This window comes from Colletotrichum phormii (assembly GCF_030913505.1).
Source record: "Colletotrichum phormii strain CBS 102054 chromosome Unknown BDP81scaffold_2, whole genome shotgun sequence".
In the NCBI taxonomy this organism is placed as follows: Eukaryota; Fungi; Ascomycota; class Sordariomycetes; order Glomerellales; family Glomerellaceae; genus Colletotrichum; species Colletotrichum phormii.
This window is the reverse complement of record NW_026851444.1, coordinates 2,585,232-2,604,232: the sequence shown is the minus strand read 5'-3', so window position 1 is coordinate 2,604,232 and position 19,001 is coordinate 2,585,232. Positions and strand designations below refer to the sequence as shown.

The following is a 19,001-nucleotide window of genomic DNA, read 5'->3' as shown; positions in this document are numbered from 1 at the left end:
CCTTCTTTTTCCATCAGCCCCCCCCTTTCCCCCGGTATGAGGCCGGGACGCCGCTACTTGCCTACGACAGCGCAAGCAAACGCCAATGCCAATTGGGCTTGTATTATGTGTACTTTTTCCCTGTTGATCTTTTTTTCACATTGCCCATCCTTCTTTCTGCATCCAAATACATGCGCCTCTACCACTGCTTTACAACCGACGACGTTTCTTTATCTGTCTTGCTTTCGACTTCCGGTACTTCACTTAGACTCCCTCGCCTTGTGCTCACATCTCGGAACACTTCCATCATTCTCCACGTCTCTCTCAGTCTCCTCGCTCTCTTCTCGGCTTCCCCCCCCCCCACATCCTGCTGGTCTTGGCCTCCCTCCCTTCGTCCTCCGCACCTTAAGGTACACGAATAGGTACCTTCAGCCCAGGCTTGCCTCACCTTGCGCGGCTGGGCTAGGTACGCCAACGCCAGCAGGACCAGCGTGCCAGCCTACGGATAATTACCTACCTACCACATCCAGCAGCGACCAAGGACCCCTACCCCCAAACCCGGTCGTCCTGTCTCTTGCGTTGCAATGCGCTTAGCCTAACATAAACAACACCCTTGCCTCACCTCACCTTAACTCACCTCGCCCCGTCTCGCCTGGCCTTACCAAACCTGACCTCACCTTGACACTGCTTACTCGGTCTCCCTACCGTCCAATTCTCCTCCTTCGTGTTGAACTTCCACCGCGCATCCCCCATTCTCTAGACTTGCCAATGTCTTCCGCCTCCGTACTCAACAATTCCACCTCGTGCTGATGGCTTAGCGTCCGGATCGTACGGCATCGCACCGCACCGCCCAGACGTGACCTCGACCGCGGTCGTCATCTTCCCACTTTTGACGATATATCCCTGGCAAACCATGACCCATCGCCGTCATGCCTTTCCTACGCCGTCGCGGCAACATGGTCAGCGAGACCGACATGAGGCGCCATACCATTCTTGAGACCGAGACTGCGCCCCAGCTTCCGCCGCTTCCCCAGCACTTCCCTCCCCAGCGACCTCAATCCCACCATCAACAGTCAGACCAGCTACCGCCGCCGCCGCCGCAGCAGTCACCCTCCCGACCCCAATCACAACAGCACAAGAAGCAACAACTCGGCGACCTGTCGAATCCGATACCCGAACTTAAACTACCACCATCGCTATCGCCGCCGCTGCCGCCCTCACAGCTGATGCAGGAGCAGGAGAAGAAGCAGGAACAGGACCAGGAACCTCAAGGGGAACAACCACGACCCTCTGTGTCCGCTTCGATACGAGAACCTCCCTCTGCGTCTTTAGCCGTACCTAGACCATCCGACGACGATGATGGCGCTCTCAACCCACCGAATCCCAATGACCCAGACGCGCGACCAGATACCCCTCCTATCCAGGAAGAGACACCAAAGCACCGTCGTTTCTCCATATTGAGGTTTCGCAATGCATCCGACTCGCAATTATCTGTCAGGGCTAAACAGCAGGCCGAAAAGCCCCCTCCTGTACCTCGCCGTACGTTGCTACCAACCACTCCCCCAAATGGCTCTCACCTGCGCAAGAACTGGGCCTTGCCAAGATCATTCTGCTAACCAGCTACAATAGCCCCTGAAATTATCACGACAGCTCCCACCGCCGATCTCCAGGTTCCCCAGAAGAAGCAATCGCGCATGCGACTCGCGGACCGCTTTCGACGCTCAGGCGAATTGCCAAGACATAGCGAGGATGGAGGCGGAAGGGCTATGACATGGAAGTCAACAAGAAGGAAGACGGGATTGGAAGACATGGCATCGAGAAATCGCCCAACCCTTGTGACCTTTGAAGAGCCTGGCCGCCCAGCATCTTCGAGATCGCCGACGAATGGAGAGCATCATGACGTTCCCAACCTATCACTTCCCAACAATCGAGCCTCAGAGTCGTCGCGCTCCGACGCTAGCTCAGGAGAACATTTATATGCCACAAACACCATAGGCAACTCGCCTCCGGTGCCCTCAAGCTCCAGCTTCTTTCGACTACCCCGAAGGAAACCCAAGGCTGCAGCACCAATGTTCGACTTGTCTCATTTACCACAAAAGGGCAAACCTTCGATGGATAACCCCGCCACGTCATCTTCGTCTCTTGGGGGCTCCCAGCCAGCCGCTGCTTCTACTTCCAGGGAGGGAACCCCTCGTCCTCAACAAGGCTCGCGGCCTCATTCGAGTCACAGCACGCGGGCTAATTCCGTGGCGTCCTCTGCGCATGAGCAGTCAGCGAAGCCCAATCCTTCACCCGCTACCGCTCTGTTTAGACCAGGATCGACGAACTCGGGACAGTCCTCTCCTACGCGTGCCCGCTTACAGCGCCGTGGCAGATCTTCAACCATGAGTTCTCTGGGAAGAGATTCTACGGATGGTCATCTTGACCCGGGAAATGGTCGAGCATCGACGTCGGTTGGGCGTAAAAGCTTCGGTGACCTATTTGGGCTGAACCGACTGCGCCAAAACTCTGACCTTGGCCAGGGTCGACAAGGCAGCTTGACGCCCGCAACGCCTGGATCCAATACCTCAAAGAACAACTCGCTGCAGATTGCCCGGGAAGCGATTTCTCTACCCGAGAAGCTTGAGGATGAGACTCCCGTCAAATATCTCGCTCGAATCGAGGAGATATTGAACCGCGGAGTAATTGCCAGTGCGTTGTCTAAGGGGAGTGATCCGTTCTCGATAGCAGTTTTGCGCAGCTATATGCGCCGCTTCAGCTTCTTCGAGTACCCAATGGATATGGCCATCCGAAAGTTACTCATGGAGGCCGAGCTACCAAAGGAGACGCAGCAGATAGACAGGTGTCTACAGGCTTTTGCGAACCGTTATCACGAATGTAACCCCGGCATATATGCCTCTCCAGATCAGGCGTACTTCGTCGCATTCTCACTACTTATTTTACACACTGATGTCTTCAACAAGAACAACAAGCACAAGATGCAGCAACCCGATTACCTTAAGAACACCAAAGGAGAAGGTGTTTCAGATTCGGTCTTGAGCTGTTTTTACGATAACATTTCGTATACCCCTTTCATTCATGTCGAGGATGACCTAGACCTCAGCAGCGATCGACTTTTGGCAAACAGGGCCAAGCGGAAGACGATTTTCCCAGGAGGCACACCGGAAACTACGGCCAAGCGGTCAAACCGGGAGCCTCTTGATCCTTACACACTTATAATAGACGGCAAGCTGGATATCTTGCGACCAAGTCTCAAGGACGTAATGGAACTCGAAGACCATTACAACTATTTAGGGACGGCAAAAGATCTCAACGTAAAGGAGCTCCAGAGAACGTTCTTCAGAACCGGCGTGTTACAGATCGTGTCGGCCAGATCTCGGCCTGATGCCTTCCGCGATGATAAGGGTTCCAGCAATCCGGCCGAGGCGGCGCAGGGCGTTGTTGACATCAAGATCACCAAGGTCGGGCTCCTGTGGCGCAAAGATGTTAAGAAGAAGAAGACGAGGTCACCGTGGCAGGAATGGGGAGCTATTCTCACAGGCGCTCAACTCTACTTCTTCCGCAACACCACTTGGATAAAGAACCTAATGCACCAGTACGAGTCACACGTCAAGCAGGGGTTCGATGGTGAGCCGATCACCTTCAAACCACCTCTTCCGGAGTTCAAACCAGACGGGTATCTGCCGACTAAGGAAGCCGTTGCGCTCGTCGATTCTACCTATAAGAAGCATAAGAACGCCTTCAAATACTCCCAGCCAAGCGGTTACGTGGAGGAAGTTCTTCTAGCCGATAATGAGGAAGAGATGAACGATTGGCTAGCGAAACTTAACTACGCGGCGGCTTTCACGACGTCGGGTGTACGCATGAGGGGCGTCGTGGGAGGCAATTACGAGGGCCAAAGTCGGCGCGGCATCAGGAGACTCGGCAGTTCGGCCTCTGCTCAGGTCATCCAGACTCCAACAGGCGATGTAAGCATTGTCAGAGGCAAGATTGACCACAAAGAGGCCGAATCTATCCAGGCGCAACGGCGGCAAACTATGATGGACGCGGTCGCCAAAGCTGATGAAGAGATTGCTCTCAAGGAGCAAGAATTAGAGGGACACCTGAGGAACGCCCGGCACCTTCAGATCCTGTCGCCTATTCAAGGCAAAACCAGAGATCAGATCTTGTCAGCTGCAGCTCACATGGACGTCAAGATCAAGTGGACTCGCATGGACATGTGGAAATCGATGTGTCATCGGGATGTTCTGTTGAAGGATCTAGCCGAGGAGCAGAGTCTTCAGGGTCTAACACCTACCACAACTCAGAACGGCCGAGAGCCCCGTGAGACATCACCCTCTCCCAAGGAAAGACCCTCTATCCTCGACGCCGTGTCGGCAAACAGCGTGGCACGCAGGCGCAGGCGGTCGTCTGCTGCAGTCCCAACAATCCAGCCTTCGAAAACTCCGCAGGCAGAGCCTGACTCTCCCGTCACTGAAGCTTATCAAACCCCGCCTACCAGCGCGACTTTCAGCCCGCATAAGCATCAAAACTCATGGGACTCGAAGGTTTCTAAGTCGGCAGAGCGTGGCCAGCCCCAGAGACCTGGCTCCAGCTCTAGCCAGTCATCTGGAGAGCCAACTTTCTACAGCCCGCAACAGCATTCAACGCAGAAGAGAGGCAAGACCGCTGAACAGCCTTCAGACAATGAGCGACACGACGACGTCGATGCGAATGAACGGGCGCTACTACAGCAAGCCGGTCTGCTCGAGTCAGGTTCTCGCGGGCGAATTCCTCCAGAACGGAAGCGAACGGGGTCTTTCTCTGAACCAGGAGATGCCTCAGAGTCGCGAGATACGCCTGGCTCAATCGATAAGCAAGACAAGACCAAGATTCGGCGAAGCCTCCAACGCACACTCAGAGAAAGTGCTGGCCATCTATCACACCACCGCAGCAGAAAGGGCAAAGAAATCATCTTAGGCAGCGGCGCGGATGACGCGAGCCGTGAGGACGTGCTTACCAGGGGCTCTGGCAGTTTTGTAGTCCATGGAAAGAAGGCGTCCGTCATCAACTTCGGCTCCGAGCTACAGCAACTTACTCCCGAGGAGCGCATGAAGCAGCGAAAGCAAGACGAGCCCGCGTCTCCCGTCAGTGTCGCAGAAGACTACCACGATGCTTTGAACAATTCGCTGGAACCGACGGAAAGAAGAGAATCAGCCGCCAGCGCCAGCACTGCCACGGCCAGGAGCTTCCGTGAACTCCACCGCAAGTACTCTTCAGCACACGCATCCAAAGCACCCGCCTTTGGCGGGCACCTTTCGGTACCGTCCGATGGCGAGAGTGAGGCAGCAGTCAGCTTCTCCGAGGGAAGGAGGACACCGCTTCCTCCAATCGAGAATGAGTCCGGGGACGAAGAAGAGAATGATGCGGCTGTGAGCAGTCCTCAAATCGTCAGCCCACGGCCCATTCCCAGCCCTCAGCTGATCATGAGTCCAAAGCCCATATCTGCTGCGCTAGCAACTCCACTGGCAACTCCGTCTGAGCCTTCGACGCCCTTGGAACCGCAGATGGAGGAGAAGGAGGAGGAAGACGAGAGGGGTGCTGAGATGCAGCGGCTGCCTAGCCCCCCTGTGCAAGCAGTCAAAGCCTAGCTAGGTCTAATAATTTAAGCGAGGGGCAGGATTCCAGAGGCAATTTTTCATGATGAAAAATACCATGCCCACATTGTACAACTAGTTGACATCGGATGATGCAGATCTGGAGATGAGTCAGGAGAAAACGGAAGATACCAGCCAGCGAGAAAAAGGGGTAGCTAGTGATTTGATAGAGAGGGATGAGCATGAGCGGGAGTGGTGGGCCATAGGACAGACAGCATCATCATAAAAGGATGCGCAGATGGGGGCCGGCAGCGCTCCTTGGCTGTCATTCACAATTACTTCTTTCTACTGTCAACGACCATACTCTGAGGTAAAAGGCTATGTGTGATCGATCTAGAGTGGTAGATGTGTACTAAGGCGTCTAATAGATGGTTTCCTGGCAGCGGGGAAAGGTGTATGCAACTCATTGTAATGGTCGATTAGAGGGAAACGTCAAGAGTAGGGCGCACATACAATCAAACGATAGGTACCCCTTCCCCAACAACTTGTTTAAGGGCAACTTCTCTTTAAATCATATTTCGTGCTGGGTTTCTTAATTCTCTTTTTGTGGTAGGATCAAGAGTGAACTTTTTAATTTTGGTATACCTGTGCAACCACGATCGATCTACACAAGCGCGGCCTTCCATCATGTTCTCGACAGACTGGCAAGCAGAAAACGGGGGGCCAACGAGTCCTGGTAGCACCTTTCTTTCTTCATTTCTTGCCCTTCTTCTTCTTCTTGTTCGACGATGTCGTCGGCGCCTTTTCGACTTTGACAGATCCCGCGCCACCCGCCAACTCCAACGTCTCCTCCTCCTTGACGAGGCCACCTTGCGTCGCCTCCTGAGCCTTCTTCTTGCCCTTCTTGCCCTTGGGACGGTACGAGGATCGATCGCGGAGGGGCAGCCAGCGCTCGGGGTCCATCTTCTTGCCTTCGACATAGTCCTTGGGCAGCTTTCTTCTCCTCTTCTTTTTGTTGCCTGCATCGGCGGGCTGATCGAGGCGGCGCTTCTTGGCTTGGCTGGCCGGGGCCTCGAGGGTGGCGACGCCACCGCTAACGAGCTGGTCGACGTCGATTCCACGGAGGAGATCGTCGATAGGGGGCAGACCAGCGAGGTGGGGTGTCACCTTTGCTCTGTCTGATGTGGCGAAGGCTGCCACGAGGCCGGCGGCGGCCACAGGGTCCGCAGTGGGCTTCTGGCAGAGCTTCTCGAACGCAGCGCCGGCAGCTGCAAGGTCCGTGGGCTCAGATGACCTAAGGAGCTCCGAGCCGGCGCCACGGAGGAGGGAGTCGACATGGCGGCCATCGCGCTTCTCCCAGAAGGACGATGCCTTTGCAAGCTCTGATCGTATGTTACTGTGGCGGCCCTGCTGTCTGTAGAGAGAGACAGTCAAGGCGACCAAGCCGGGAGAGAAGCGCACTTCTGATGTGCCCTGTTTCTCCAGGTTCTGCAGGAAGCGCTCAAGGACGGATAGCGCAGCACCGGGGTTGTTTGCTGTGAGGTACAGCTGTATGATGGTGAGGAGCAGGCCGACATCTGTGGGACGCTTCTCAATCAGAGGGAGAACCTCCTTTACGTCAACCGCCTTGGAGTGACGCAAAGCAAAGGCTGTAGCATTGATGGCTGAAAGGCCGTTGGTGTCGACAGATACCGTTGGCGAAGCCTTCGCAAGTGCCTTTGACGACTTCTCATACACGCCATCAAACTTTTGAGCTTGCAGGCCAAGAATGTACTTGTTCTGCTCCAACTGAATTTCTTGATACTTGAATAGCTTCGCCTGCTTGGTGAGAGCTGCCGCAGTGTCGAATTTGCGCTGGGCCAGATACGGATTATCCACCTCAGTCGCAAGAGCTGAGGTGTTGTTCAGCGCAATCAGTTTAGACTCAGCATCAGAGTCACTGGGTCGGATTGGTCAGCGAGTAAGCTTTAGAAATAATTCGGGTAAACTCACTCTGAAATGGATAGACGCTTCTGGATCGTGAGAGCTTCCTCGGTTTTGCCTAACCTAGTGTAGACATACACCTGCTGGACCATGATGGGAGTCATCTCGGCCTTCTTGTCGTCTTCGGAGAGCTCTTCGGATTCGTCGCAGAGGCGCAGGGCTTTCTGGAGCAGCTTCGTGGCATTGGAAAGCTCGCCACGAGCAATCATGCCACAGGCAACATTGTAGGCAAGCTCAAAGGTGTCGGCATCCTCAGCAGTGGGAATAGGCGTGTCCTCTCCGTCGAGGCTATTGGAAAGCTTCCACTCCAGCTGGGCGGCGGACGCCAACTGATTGATCTTGAGATCGCTCTCCTCTCCTTGTTCGTCCTCCAATAGGCTGCTATAGACGTCGAGCGCGTCCTTGAAGTCTTCGGCTCGGTAGGCCACCTGGGCAACCAGATGGCGGAAACTCCGCTGGGGCTTGGAATTGGCGACCTCGCGGGCCTCTTGCAGCTTGCCCGTCTTGTAAAGCGCATAGGCCTTTTCCAAAAGGCTGGCGTCCTCGAGTTTGGTGCCGCCGTCGGCAATGGCACGTAGGGCGTCGTCGAAACGGTCGAGCTTGAGGAGGGCAACAACGCGGGTGCGTTGGGCGACGATGTCGGTCTTGGAGGCTTTCAGAGAAGCATTGGCGGCCTTGAGGACCTCTTCGTGGTCTTCGATGGAAGCTGCGCGCAGCAGGGCGCTGAGGTTGGCAGCGGGATCCGAAGGCATCGTGAGGTGAGGGGCGGCGTCGGCAGCGAGAAATGTGTAGGAGCGATTTAATAGGGGCGGTGCTGCATGTTCTGCCGCTCCTCTATAGCTAGAACCGGCGGTTCAGTGGCGGTAGACCTCAGGCGACAACCAGCGATTGAGTTGAGGTGTTCGGCCGTCGTCCCAGGCGTCGTCGTGTGAGCACGTTGCGAAAGGCGATATCGAGTTGAAGACACGCTTGGGCCCATTCGAGGTGGATGGGGAATCGACGTCGATGTGGATGGTGGGGCAGAGCCAGTGACGTTCAGCGCTGTCAGCCTAGGTGTCCCACTTGTAGCCCTCCACACAGATTACGTGCAGTGGTACTTGAGACTACTTTGGGGTTTGAAGTGCCCTGAAGGCTGTTGGCTTTCTTTACTTTACTTTTATTTTATTGTTCTAAGTGTGGCTTTTTGCCAGCGGCGCGGATTGTGTTAACCATTTCCGACATCAACGTGGGCATGGTTGATTGATACAATCAACAACGTATCACAAGATTCGAAGTCACACGACTTTGCCGTCTCTGTTTCGTGTAGCTGTAAGTCCCCTGCTTTGTGCGGCTTAGGTCGAGGGTTTCCTTCATCATCAATCTGTATATATTTGCTTCTACCCCGCGATTGGATCGCAAGGCTATGCCCATCGCCAAAACCTGTGTGCTGTTGATGTCCATCTCTGGCCTGCCCATCCGCTTGCATCAGCGTCGCAGGTCGCCTGTGTCGTTACTTTCATGAATCATATCTCATACCATTATTCCCCGCCATGGTTGTTCGGATCCAATTTTCACCCTTCCTCACACGTTGTGCCTCATGCAGACCTCATCCTATTGCTCCCAGGATACGGAGCAAACGCCATTCACTAAGACGCGACTTCATCGTCATCCGAATAACCCCCACAGCCTTTTGCGCTTGACTTCCGGTTGATGGAAAGGTCTCAACGGATAAGTTGGCGCAACACTGAACTGGTCTATCGGTACCGGCTTTTCCGACGGCCTTCGTCGCAACTTGTTGGGCAGAATCTCGCCCAGCTTGGTGCTCCCTGATGACATCGTCGCCATGGACATGCGTTTCTCTGCCTTCAGTTGCTGCATATAGACAGGTTCTGCTGGTTTCGGCTCTGGTTCGGCACCTTCCGCTGTAGCCTTGAGGAATTTGCGCCCCGAGGTTTCCTTGTCCTTCAACTTGGGCTTGCTGTCTGCCGCAAGTATCCTCTTCGGACGCTTGCTCTTCTTGCTTGACCCGGACGAGGTAGACTTCAGGGACGAGGTGCTAAGTCTTCGTGACAAGTCATTGATCGCTTTGACAGCGTCAACACGTGATGAGTTGGACAAAGTCTTTAGCGACTGGTAGTCAATGACGGGGTTCTGGCCTCTCGTCATGAGATGAAGCAAGTTAGTCGTGGCCGACGTCAGACGCTTGATAACTCTTCGCACGGAAGATCGAGCCACGGCTGTTGTAATATGTTAGCGTATGAGTCTGCGAAGTCTCGGCACGCAAGTACACGCACCATCGCCCTTTTCAAGATGAGTCCCGGCCACGGACAGCTTCGAGGAGTATACACTTTGGACCTTGGACCTGTCAGAGCGAAGGCTCCTTCGAAGTTGTCGAGGTTGCCTGCTGTTGCGCGCCCCTTTCAAACCCTTCAGTAAAGACAGACACTTAGAATATGTCTCCAAGAGTGAGTCGATGGTGTCGCCAAAGCCGGCCATCTTGAGCTCTTGGTTATTTGGCCAAGTCGGGCTTATTTTGGCTTCAATCTGCAGACGGAGTTGAGCGCTGCATTTCGGACGTCTCTACTTCCAATCCATCTCCTCACGATCTTGATGAGGGGATGCCAGACATTTGTGAGAATGGGCGAGGCTGGGCCATTGGCCGAGTGCGCGCTGTTAGGAACCACGGAAAATGAAGCATTTTGGTTGGTCCCGTAGCCGCCGCACCAAACAATCCTGGTACATCATCGGCGGATTGGCCGGCAATGCTATGGGATTACTGGAAGGAATACCTGCACCAGCATTCCTTTTGTCAACTCTAGTAAAGCTTCGACGAGACATGGGGAGAGAATCATCGCGTCGGAAATGTGCGAGGAGACCAAAAGAGGCCACAGGCACTTGGATTCCGCCAACGTTATCATCACGATATTGCTGACATGTAGGTACGGACTTCCCAGTCGTCTGCAGGCATTTCACGGATGACTACAATCGGTGGATACCACGAGAGAATGAAATACCTCTGCGTCGAAGATGAATCCTATAGAGTCCACAATGAACAGCAAGACACAATAGGCACAGCTGAGCTGTCAATCCCACTGTATAGCTTCAGCTCGGTTTCAGAATGAACACATCGATCAAACGCCAACAGGCGCAACACGCATTTTGACTTGTAGAGGTAACGACATTGAGCCCTTTCGAGGTATGATGCGAACGGCCAGGCTGCCGCAGGTCTTAGTTGTCAGAAAGGAGGTTGAAGGTTTGCATTTGGTCTGCCGTTCTGTTCGAATTACATGTTATCAAAGAAACCCAACTCGTTGGCAAACCGTCAAACATGGAAATTCCGGTTGGCATACGTAGTATGTCAAATGCAGGTGGTTTGAGCTTGCCACGCGTGCCACGCTTGACATCCTTGTCTCGATAGCATGGATGATGGGCGGCCTCGCTCAGCGCTGCGGCGGTGAGTTAATCGAGCATATCGGGTTGGCATCCGTTACCCACCGAGAAAGGCGTTGAATCGTTGATAAGGCAGACGGGTCAGGCAGGCCAGGGACCAAAGCAGGGCTTCCAAAAATCCAGGGTTACAAGCACCAACAGGGGTTGGTCTGTCCGTCTGGGATGGGCCGTGAGGATGAGGCAGTCGGCGCGTTGGGTTCGAATAAAGGTCGGGATCGGATGGCGTTTCCGCAGGGAAGCCAGTCGCCATGGCAGACAGTTGACCAATAGCATGCTCGGGAGGTCTCACCGAGTCTCGCGATTGTGTCCAACGCTCGGTGAAATACTTTGTACCTTGACGTATAATGTCAAGTTGGGTTGACATTCATTATTCTTTGACTTTGCGAAAGCAGCAGGACGTGACGTCGGCAGCTCGGGGCGGTCGGTCTCGTTGATCTGGATGAAACTAAGGTAGAGATGCAAATAGGAAGGCGATTGGCGGCATCTGTGCAGATAACACAGGCTGCACAGCAGAGCATGAATGTGCATCGGTGAGGTAGGTCTCTACTCCATATGTACGAAGTACACAGCAACGGATGGCGGGGCGATGCATCGTCGCAATACCGGTGTCTCATTGTCCCATTGCCTAGGTAGGTGGGAATGTTGTGGTAAGCCCAAAGGAAGGGAAAGATGTCTCGAAAACAGAAGAGACATGGGTATCAGTACACTAGAGAGAGAGAGAGAGAGAGTAATCCCAATCTGCGCATGTGAGGCTGTATTATCGCAGGGTCTCTATCTGAAGTTTTGAACCGCATGGCCGAAAGTCGGCGGTAATGCCATCTTGCTGAGAAGGAAAGGACGTTACGGGGTGCCGGGATTTAGCAGTCGGCAGGTGTGACCCACGCGGCTCTACCCTAAAGTCTCTTGTGCGCGCGTTCCTGATCAATGGAAAGGTACGTATAAGGTAAAGTAACGTTAGTAGCTACGGAGTACTTTGTATAGATACTCACATAATTACCTAATAAACACCCACCACCAAGTGTCACGAGGTGCGTGATTGTCAGTAGATGGTCGGGACTCAAGACTCAGGATAGACCCGACCACTGAGCGATTTCGGTCCATCAGGTGTCGAGTGCCAGAAACCAGTATGGTTGAATACAGAGTAGCTAACTGCAAGTACGAACCGGCCGGCTGCAATTGGACCCCTGCTCACCAGCGCCCGCAGCAGTTCCATGCTCTCACGGGAGGATGTGGAAGGGGGACAAGACATGATTGCACATGTGAATAATCGATACCCACGGAAACCGGTACCCAAGGGCAGCAGGAAGTCGTAGTCCTCAGGGTGCAAGCACGCAAGGTAAGAGCACTGAGCAGGCACACATGGAGGATATCTGCGCCTTCCATTGGGTTGGTAAGACTTTGATGGTTGCAGTGCGTCTTATCTGGTTGGTCCCCCACATCCACCACTCAGAGGCTGTCTCTCGACCATCTGACGGGCGCACATGGGTGGGCGCCGACGGGAGAGCGTGGGAGGACTCTTCCTTTTCCTTGGGTGATTGCCTTGGGTACCTTGACGACTCCAGGAATTACCGTCTTGCACCACATGGCAACGGTCTGGCGCGAGTGAAGATGTCGGCACGATGGCGGCGAATTGCGTGCGGGCTGCGGGCGTCGGGTGAGGTCAAGGCCAACGTTGATATCTTGCCTTTTCTAGGTAGGTTTTTTTTCCCATGCTGTTAGCCATCATCGTCCCTGTTCTACGCGTGACTCTTGTGGATGTGCAGTTTCCCAAGATATGCGCAATATCTCGCCACCGTGTCACTGGTGTTGATGGTCTGGCCCTGACATGAGGTGCTTGGGGGTTGGTTGAGGTGATGGGATTGATAACCTGAACTGTCATGTCGAAAACGGCGCGGCATGCCACGCCTGGTGGTGTGGGATTCCTGTTTATTATCTTGCCTACCAGTTTCCGCAAGTATCTCTCGTGGAGTGAGGTACTTTAAGTTCCGAGTGTCTCCCAGCTAAACGCCGGGTACCTTTCCGTTCGCAGGTGATGTATCTTTGATTGACTTTCCAGGGGAGGGGGCCAGTGCGAATGGAATGAACGTACCCGTGGGCCTAGATTAGGTAAGTAAGCCCCCAACCTTCACGTTTCCCCTGCGAATGAAATTATACCCTCGGCCCCTCCCCCTTCCCCCCCTTCCCCCCCGTTCCCCCAGTTGGCCCCCTCACCCCCAATCCCGCGCGAATAATCCACTTTCCCGCCTGCCGCTTCCCGCTTCCCGCTTCCCCGTATGATGTAGTAGTGTATCCGCACACTCGCACACTCGCACACTCATACTGAGGTGAGGTCGGACAGCGAGAGAGAGAATTTGGAGAATACGGGAACTACAAAAGTAAGTAGTGCCTTAGAGCCATCTGAGGTACGCCGTACGGGCAGCCGGAACCTAACCAGGCCAGCCTCGCCCTTTCGCACTTTGCGACGAACTGGACCCCTTCCCGTTCACTCTCCAATTCCCTCATTCTTCCCGGCCCTGACGAATCCGGCCCTCGAATCATTTACGGATATCTGACATGGCCCATCTGCACTGCACTGCACTGCGCTGCATCGCGCCCATCCCTCCCTACGGAATTAGACCTCGCCTCGCCGTCCTCACCACGGAAGCTACCTACCTGACTTTTTATCTTTTGTCGTCATATCTTTTGTCTTCTCTCTTCCCAAGCCTCCTTCCTTTGCACTTCGGAAATCCCACACCCCCTGGTCCAGAATGTACTGTGGGAGTGTATTCAAACGAATAGGTGCTGCAAAACTTGACAAACCGCTCCCCTTCTCGGCTTCTCTCCACTAGACCCCCCCCCCCCCCTCCCTGTCACCCTGCGGCCTGCCCACCCCCCCTTGCCCCTTCGACACGACACGCTTTTTTATCTCCATCCAATGCCACTTCCTTTCCGCTCCGCCCACGTCTGCAACTTTTGCCCGTCCACCTCTCGAGGCCCACTACCTTCACCCTCGCCCTTCCTATTCTCAACCTGAATCGCCGCCTCTCATGTATTACAATCGCCTTGTCTGCCTTACGGTACCATGACTCTCCCGACTTTAGTCTTCCTAATCTCAGCCCCAGTCATCCCCATCGGCCTTCGTCGCTCAAACTGAGTACGGAGTACAGTCATTGTCTTCCAGCACCAACAAACAGTCACGTCCACGTCCACAACACATGTTGCCCGCACAATCGCAAGTCCTGCCATCGCTATCCGTATCTTATTCTCATTCCTCCGCCCCGCTGGCCCCGTCATCCCGTGCTTCTTCTGCTGTACGACGAGATACCCATCTCGTCGCGTATCGCACGTCCCAGCTCGGTTCCTGGTATTCTACCCCAGACGTCGAACCCCGAATCTAGGCACTTCGCCCAGACCCACGCCTTGATCTTCCCGGTCCCGGTCCACCTCCCGGTTTTTGGCCTGCTATCTAAAGAGCCGTCCCCGCCAACCCTCACAACATTCGGCTTCCCTTTCTGTTTACTCACCCTTCGCTACCTTACCTTATCAAGCCCTTGCTTCTTGGTTGGTCTTCTCTAGTTCCAACCACCATCGCTGGCCTTCAACTATCAACATCCGCCATCTATTCCATGGCTCAACCATTCAGCTTCACTGCATCGTATCCAGTGTCTCCCGCTCGCCCTCTCTGAGTTAATTCGCCCTAATAGTCACTGGCACGCTCGACTGTAGTCCCACTCTACTCTACCCTGCTGTTTTAGCAGCCGCTGGTCTCATTTGAAGAAGGCTTGCCACTTAGAACACCAGCCTCAACTCACCCTTCATGTCGACGACTTCATCTCCCTCGCCGTTGCAGGGCCCAACTGGCCGCGTCGATGAGAAATCTCTGCCCCAGGGTCAGTGCCGCTATATATTGTTGGTCCCTGGCATCAAAGGCCAACGATGCGCTTGCGTTCACTTTTCTCTGAACCGATCCACGCCCGGTGCCAGTTGCGACTGTGGACACATGGCCTGCTACCATGTCAAGACCCCAGAACCATCATCTACCAGAGAGGAGGTTGAGCTTTTGAAGCAGCGACTTCAGGCTCTCGAAGACCAACTTGACCAGCAGAGACAAGGTGGCCTTGGAACCGTTGTTGCCAGGGTGAGCGAGCTGGAAGATCTCGTCGACAAGAGTCGTGAAGAGATAGGTCAGGAAATCAAGGGTTCTTATCGAAATATCAACAGAGTATGGCAGTCTGTGGAGCAGCTTGAGCGCCAAACCTGTCATCTTCGGGAAACCCTACGTTCTCAGTCAGAACACATGGAACGTGTTGACGTACAGTTGGGAAGCGTCACCAATCGACAAATGGAGCTGTTCGACGCCGACGAGAGCATCGAAGAGAGACTGGAACAGTTGGAGGCGGATCATGATTCTTTGGCCAGTCGAGGTGGCCAAGTCTCGGACACGACAGAGGAAACAACCCTGTTACGGTCAGACGTCGTGATGGCCTCCAACCCGCAACCGCCGCCGCTGGTAGCCACGCTGTACCCACAGCCCGAGTTCGGGGTCCATCTAAGTGACACGCACGCAGCTGCCCATATCTCGCCAGCCATGAGCGCCGCTGATTCCAACATCAGTTCAAGCAACTGCGGGGCCTGGACAGTTCATATCTCACTTCTGCCGACAGCCTCTCAGCCTTTCCCTTTCGAAAGAGACACCAACGCCTACAAACGCTGCTTATCCCGAGGCCTTCACCGCACTGTGGTAGTTGGCGGCCCAGATAGTGACTCTTTCGTTGAGGCTGTTACAAAGTCTTTCGGCAGCCTGCTCAGAGGACGATCCTGGATGCCTCTACAGGCCAAGCTTTGCGACGCAGAAAAGCTCCAAGGGCTTCCCATGCTCAGGCCACTGGACTCGAGACTCGTCGACTGCGACTATGATCTCAACTTTCTCAAGAGATTCTGCGGTGTCTGCGAGGCCAACGGCAAGATCGATTCTCTATATATAGCGATGCGCCAGGACAAATTTTCATGGCATTTTCTACGAAATTCTCCGATATTCATAGAAGGTCTCGAGAATTGCTGGACTTACGATCATTTCTTGGATCCAAACGACCCAGTTGAAGACGACCATATGGAAGAGCATGATCGACCTTCCGCCGGAGACATTGTTCCGAGTCTCCCAAACTTGAAACGAGCGGCATCCGAGATGTCGCGGACAGCTGGCTTAACGACTGCAACGACAGGCGGCGATTCCGACGGCTCTCGAACCAAGACACCCCGGACCACTTGCCTACCTAGTCTAGTTGAATCGCGCAGGCGTTTGGAGACAGTGTGAGACACTTGGTCTCTTTTCCTTACCATTACTTTCCCCCTTCGCCGCCTAGCTTTGGCCTGTGGGATCTGTTTTTACTGCATTTTAGACGAGTGGCTGGCGTCCAAGGCCATCTGTTCGAAGCAGCAGTGGCGAATGTTGCGCGGGCGCCAATGCTTCACGAACGAGGTCTTTCGAGACGATAGAAGGTCGATCCACCTGATAGAGGACATTTATACCCATTTCATTGATGTACGCCTGAGGGCACAAAGAAGCACTGTTTTTGTCAGTTTCAGACATATGTACAGGGGCTTCGGAGATGCGGAAAGAGACAAAAAGTCCTTTGGGTAGCTTAGTTGATAGTCTAGGATAGTCTGGGTCTGTTGAACAAAAGTAATCTGTCACACTGCTGTGCTTAATTTGAGGTGCAATGCAACTGCAGACTTTCGGTGTAGAAGGCCGATTGTTATTTGCGCAAAATTGATAGCTCCTGCCTGTGAAATGCATTTTGGTTTGCCGGAAAAGGCCGGATCGGAGGATATTCGGACCACCCGGAAGTTGAAATGGCTGGCAAGGCAGGACTCGGAGCCGGTGAGATCCGGGAGGTGCCGAAAAAAGTGTCTGCCACCCCGTATCAACTAAGCCAAAAGTGGAAATGGTGCCGCTCAGCACGGTCAGCCTCATTCTCCACAAACACTAAGCGGCCGAAGCTCCAAGCTCCGTCGAGTAGACGTCGGGTTGATCAATAGTCCTTTGACCACGTACTTCCTCTTTACTTTTTCTTAAATCTGAGCCAACCCTTTCCTCTAGAAACCTACCACCTCTGAGTCTAGGAAACAACAACCGCTTCTCCGCCTGCCCTTTCGAAGTGCTCCATTACGGCCGAACAAGCTTGATTTCTCGCGAGCGCGTCGAGGATCTCGCGATCTGCTTCTTCATTCTCGCCCCTCCACAACACAAGCGCATACCGTCGCATATTAAATCAAAACCGGGATCGCCATGGATTACGATATCAATATGGACGATATCGCCGACGGTTTTGCACCTCCGACGGCGACAATTGGTGACAACACAGTACGTAGCGTGACTGACGGAGCCTTTCGCATCTCATCTGCTTGCTTGCTAACCTACAACGTCAACAGAGCATCGCACAACCCGCCGTAGCACCGTCTCCCTCGAACGAACGCGACCTAGAAGATTCAACTATCGTACGGAACAAGGTACACATTCGAGGCCTGGACACATTGACCACGGATGACATCAAAAACTATGTGAAGAGTCACTTTGGTCCCCCAGAGAGAGTTGAGTGGATCGATGATGAATCCGCAAACCTACTCTTTGGGTCGGAAAGTACGGCGCAGGAGGCTCTAGCAGCATTGAGCGCCATCGAAATCGCCGATGTTACTCAATTGTCTCCCAAAGAGACGATTCCAGCCAAGGCAGTCACATCCCACCCAGATGTCAATCTTCAGATTCGGTTCGCCGTGGTTTCCGACAGGAAGATTCGAGGCGCCGCCGAGCGAAGTCGATTCTACCTGCTGCACCCCGAATTTGACCCAGAGGAGAGAAGACGACGTGAGGGAAACAGGAACAGATATCGCAGTCGGGACGAAGATGACCGTCGACGCAACGGCCGTGGAAGAAATCAACGCGACCGAGACTCGAGCCCCGAGGTGTTCCACGCGAGCATGTACGACGACGATGAGGACACACTGGCAGACCGCAGGCCAGCACGTCACCCGAGATCTCGCTCAAGAGACTCGACTTCGCGCGAAGAGCGGTCCTACTCGTCTCGCAATCAGGAAAAGGAGCTGTTCCCTAGTCGGTTATCAGGAGCAGGAAAGCGACAACGGAATCGTTCTGCTTCACCCATGCGGGATCTCGACGGTGACGCAGCAATGGATGTGGAGGCAGCACGCGCGCCGAGGGCCAGCAACCGAAACAACAGGGAAAGGGCATCCGGTATCAGGGATCGTTTGGCCGAGGACAACACTTCCAGGGAATTGTTTCCCACCAAGGGCTCGTCGATGGGCAAGACGCATATGGACAGGGTTATGGACGGCGCGGATGAAGCTACGCGAATCATGCAGCAAAAGATGAGCATGAGCAACGATCGCGCCGGCAAGAAGGACTTATTCGATCGGGACAGAACCGACACAACGAGTTCCGGTGCTGGATTTTCCATCAAAGGCGCGGCGGGTGCGAACGTCAAGGAGCTGTTCCCGAGCCGCTTTGGAGGTGGCGGTAATACTGGAAAAGAACTCTTTGCCGACAAGTTGGAGGGCCGTGGCCGTCGGCGGCAGAAAGCCGAGGACCTGTTCTCGTAGCGCTTCAACACTTTGGGCGAGTACGCAAACATCTTTCCAGTTGGCAGGACGAAAGAGACTATCTTCACGACGAGTTTGGAAAAACAGCGGACGGCGTGCGCTGTTCATTAGATACCATAGAGGTCTGAAATTTCGCCATGGGCCAGCGCGGTAGAAGACGAACTTTTTTGCAGCAACTGGTGTGTTCTAGGTTGGGTATTGTGTGTGTGAATCTATCTAGATGGCCGCGTACATGGTGACTCGCCAGAGTTCTCACGGTTCCCGCAGGAGTTTGCATTGGATTTGACGCCCGTTCAACTGTGACGCGTCTACAGCTAGGAAGGGAGGCATGGGCACATTTCCATGCTTTCGAGCTTTCGTTGGACGTTGGAGGGCGCCTCTTGTGTATTCATCCTCAGGAAAAGAACATCGGTACGAATCAGACGAAGGAAGACGTTG

The 19,001-nt window shown here is 54.2% G+C and overlaps 7 protein-coding genes across 7 annotated transcripts; 4 read left to right on the top strand and 3 right to left on the bottom strand.

Annotated features, from left to right (window-relative positions):
- The first annotated feature begins 44 nt into the window (after window positions 1-44).
- BDP81DRAFT_89459 (uncharacterized protein) lies at window positions 45-741 on the top strand. Its single transcript, XM_060596467.1, has one exon. The coding sequence runs from the start codon at window positions 106-108 to the stop codon at window positions 571-573; it is 468 nt and encodes a 155-aa protein (XP_060450876.1). The 5' UTR covers window positions 45-105; the 3' UTR covers window positions 574-741.
- BDP81DRAFT_89460 (Sec7 domain-containing protein) lies at window positions 742-5,796 on the top strand. Its single transcript, XM_060596468.1, has 2 exons — window positions 742-1,518; window positions 1,609-5,796. Exons 1-2 carry the CDS (start codon window positions 909-911, stop codon window positions 5,607-5,609), a joined length of 4,611 nt encoding a protein of 1,536 aa, XP_060450875.1. The 5' UTR covers window positions 742-908; the 3' UTR covers window positions 5,610-5,796.
- A 512-nt stretch (window positions 5,797-6,308) lies between these two features.
- BDP81DRAFT_308748 (SRP72 RNA-binding domain-containing protein) lies at window positions 6,309-8,290 on the bottom strand (the record flags this gene model as incomplete). The annotated part of the gene is made up of 2 exons (XM_060583490.1): window positions 6,309-7,494; window positions 7,548-8,290. 2 exons carry the CDS (start codon window positions 8,288-8,290, stop codon window positions 6,309-6,311), a joined length of 1,929 nt encoding a protein of 642 aa, XP_060450874.1.
- Window positions 8,291-8,833: 543 nt separating this feature from the next.
- BDP81DRAFT_416646 (uncharacterized protein) lies at window positions 8,834-10,133 on the bottom strand. The gene is made up of 2 exons (XM_060589546.1): window positions 9,812-10,133; window positions 8,834-9,754 (listed from the first exon to the last, which is right to left on the bottom strand). Exons 1-2 carry the CDS (start codon window positions 10,011-10,013, stop codon window positions 9,183-9,185), a joined length of 774 nt encoding a protein of 257 aa, XP_060450873.1. The 5' UTR covers window positions 10,014-10,133; the 3' UTR covers window positions 8,834-9,182.
- A 528-nt stretch (window positions 10,134-10,661) lies between these two features.
- On the bottom strand, window positions 10,662-11,674 carry BDP81DRAFT_89443 (uncharacterized protein). The gene is made up of 2 exons (XM_060596466.1): window positions 11,013-11,674; window positions 10,662-10,963 (listed from the first exon to the last, which is right to left on the bottom strand). The coding sequence occupies exons 1-2, from the start codon at window positions 11,329-11,331 to the stop codon at window positions 10,746-10,748; spliced, it is 537 nt and encodes a 178-aa protein (XP_060450872.1). The 5' UTR covers window positions 11,332-11,674; the 3' UTR covers window positions 10,662-10,745.
- Window positions 11,675-14,763: 3,089 nt separating this feature from the next.
- Window positions 14,764-16,260, top strand: BDP81DRAFT_308440 (uncharacterized protein; the record flags this gene model as incomplete). Its single annotated transcript, XM_060583459.1, has 2 exons — window positions 14,764-15,482; window positions 15,561-16,260. 2 exons carry the CDS (start codon window positions 14,764-14,766, stop codon window positions 16,258-16,260), a joined length of 1,419 nt encoding a protein of 472 aa, XP_060450871.1.
- A 975-nt stretch (window positions 16,261-17,235) lies between these two features.
- Window positions 17,236-18,563, top strand: BDP81DRAFT_445553 (uncharacterized protein; the record flags this gene model as incomplete). The annotated part of the gene is made up of 2 exons (XM_060591968.1): window positions 17,236-17,310; window positions 17,379-18,563. The coding sequence occupies 2 exons, from the start codon at window positions 17,236-17,238 to the stop codon at window positions 18,561-18,563; spliced, it is 1,260 nt and encodes a 419-aa protein (XP_060450870.1).
- Window positions 18,564-19,001: the final 438 nt, after the last annotated feature.

What these genes read in the sequence shown, in the direction of transcription:
- BDP81DRAFT_89459 (XM_060596467.1), top strand. Translation starts at nt 106, where the DNA reads ATGTGTACTTTTTCCCTGTTGATCTTTTTTTCACATTGCCCATCCTTC.
- BDP81DRAFT_89460 (XM_060596468.1), top strand. Translation starts at nt 909, where the DNA reads ATGCCTTTCCTACGCCGTCGCGGCAACATGGTCAGCGAGACCGACATG. An exon ending in GCCCCCTCCTGTACCTCGCC is followed by an intron (nt 1,519 to 1,608) that starts GTACGTTGCTAC and finishes CAGCTACAATAG; the next exon opens with CCCCTGAAATTATCACGACA.
- BDP81DRAFT_416646 (XM_060589546.1), bottom strand. Translation starts at nt 10,013, where the DNA reads ATGGCCGGCTTTGGCGACACCATCGACTCACTCTTGGAGACATATTCT. An exon ending in TCATCTTGAAAAGGGCGATG is followed by an intron (nt 9,755 to 9,811) that starts GTGCGTGTACTT and finishes ATATTACAACAG; the next exon opens with CCGTGGCTCGATCTTCCGTG.
- BDP81DRAFT_89443 (XM_060596466.1), bottom strand. Translation starts at nt 11,331, where the DNA reads ATGTCAACCCAACTTGACATTATACGTCAAGGTACAAAGTATTTCACC. An exon ending in ACGATTCAACGCCTTTCTCG is followed by an intron (nt 10,964 to 11,012) that starts GTGGGTAACGGA and finishes TCACCGCCGCAG; the next exon opens with CGCTGAGCGAGGCCGCCCAT.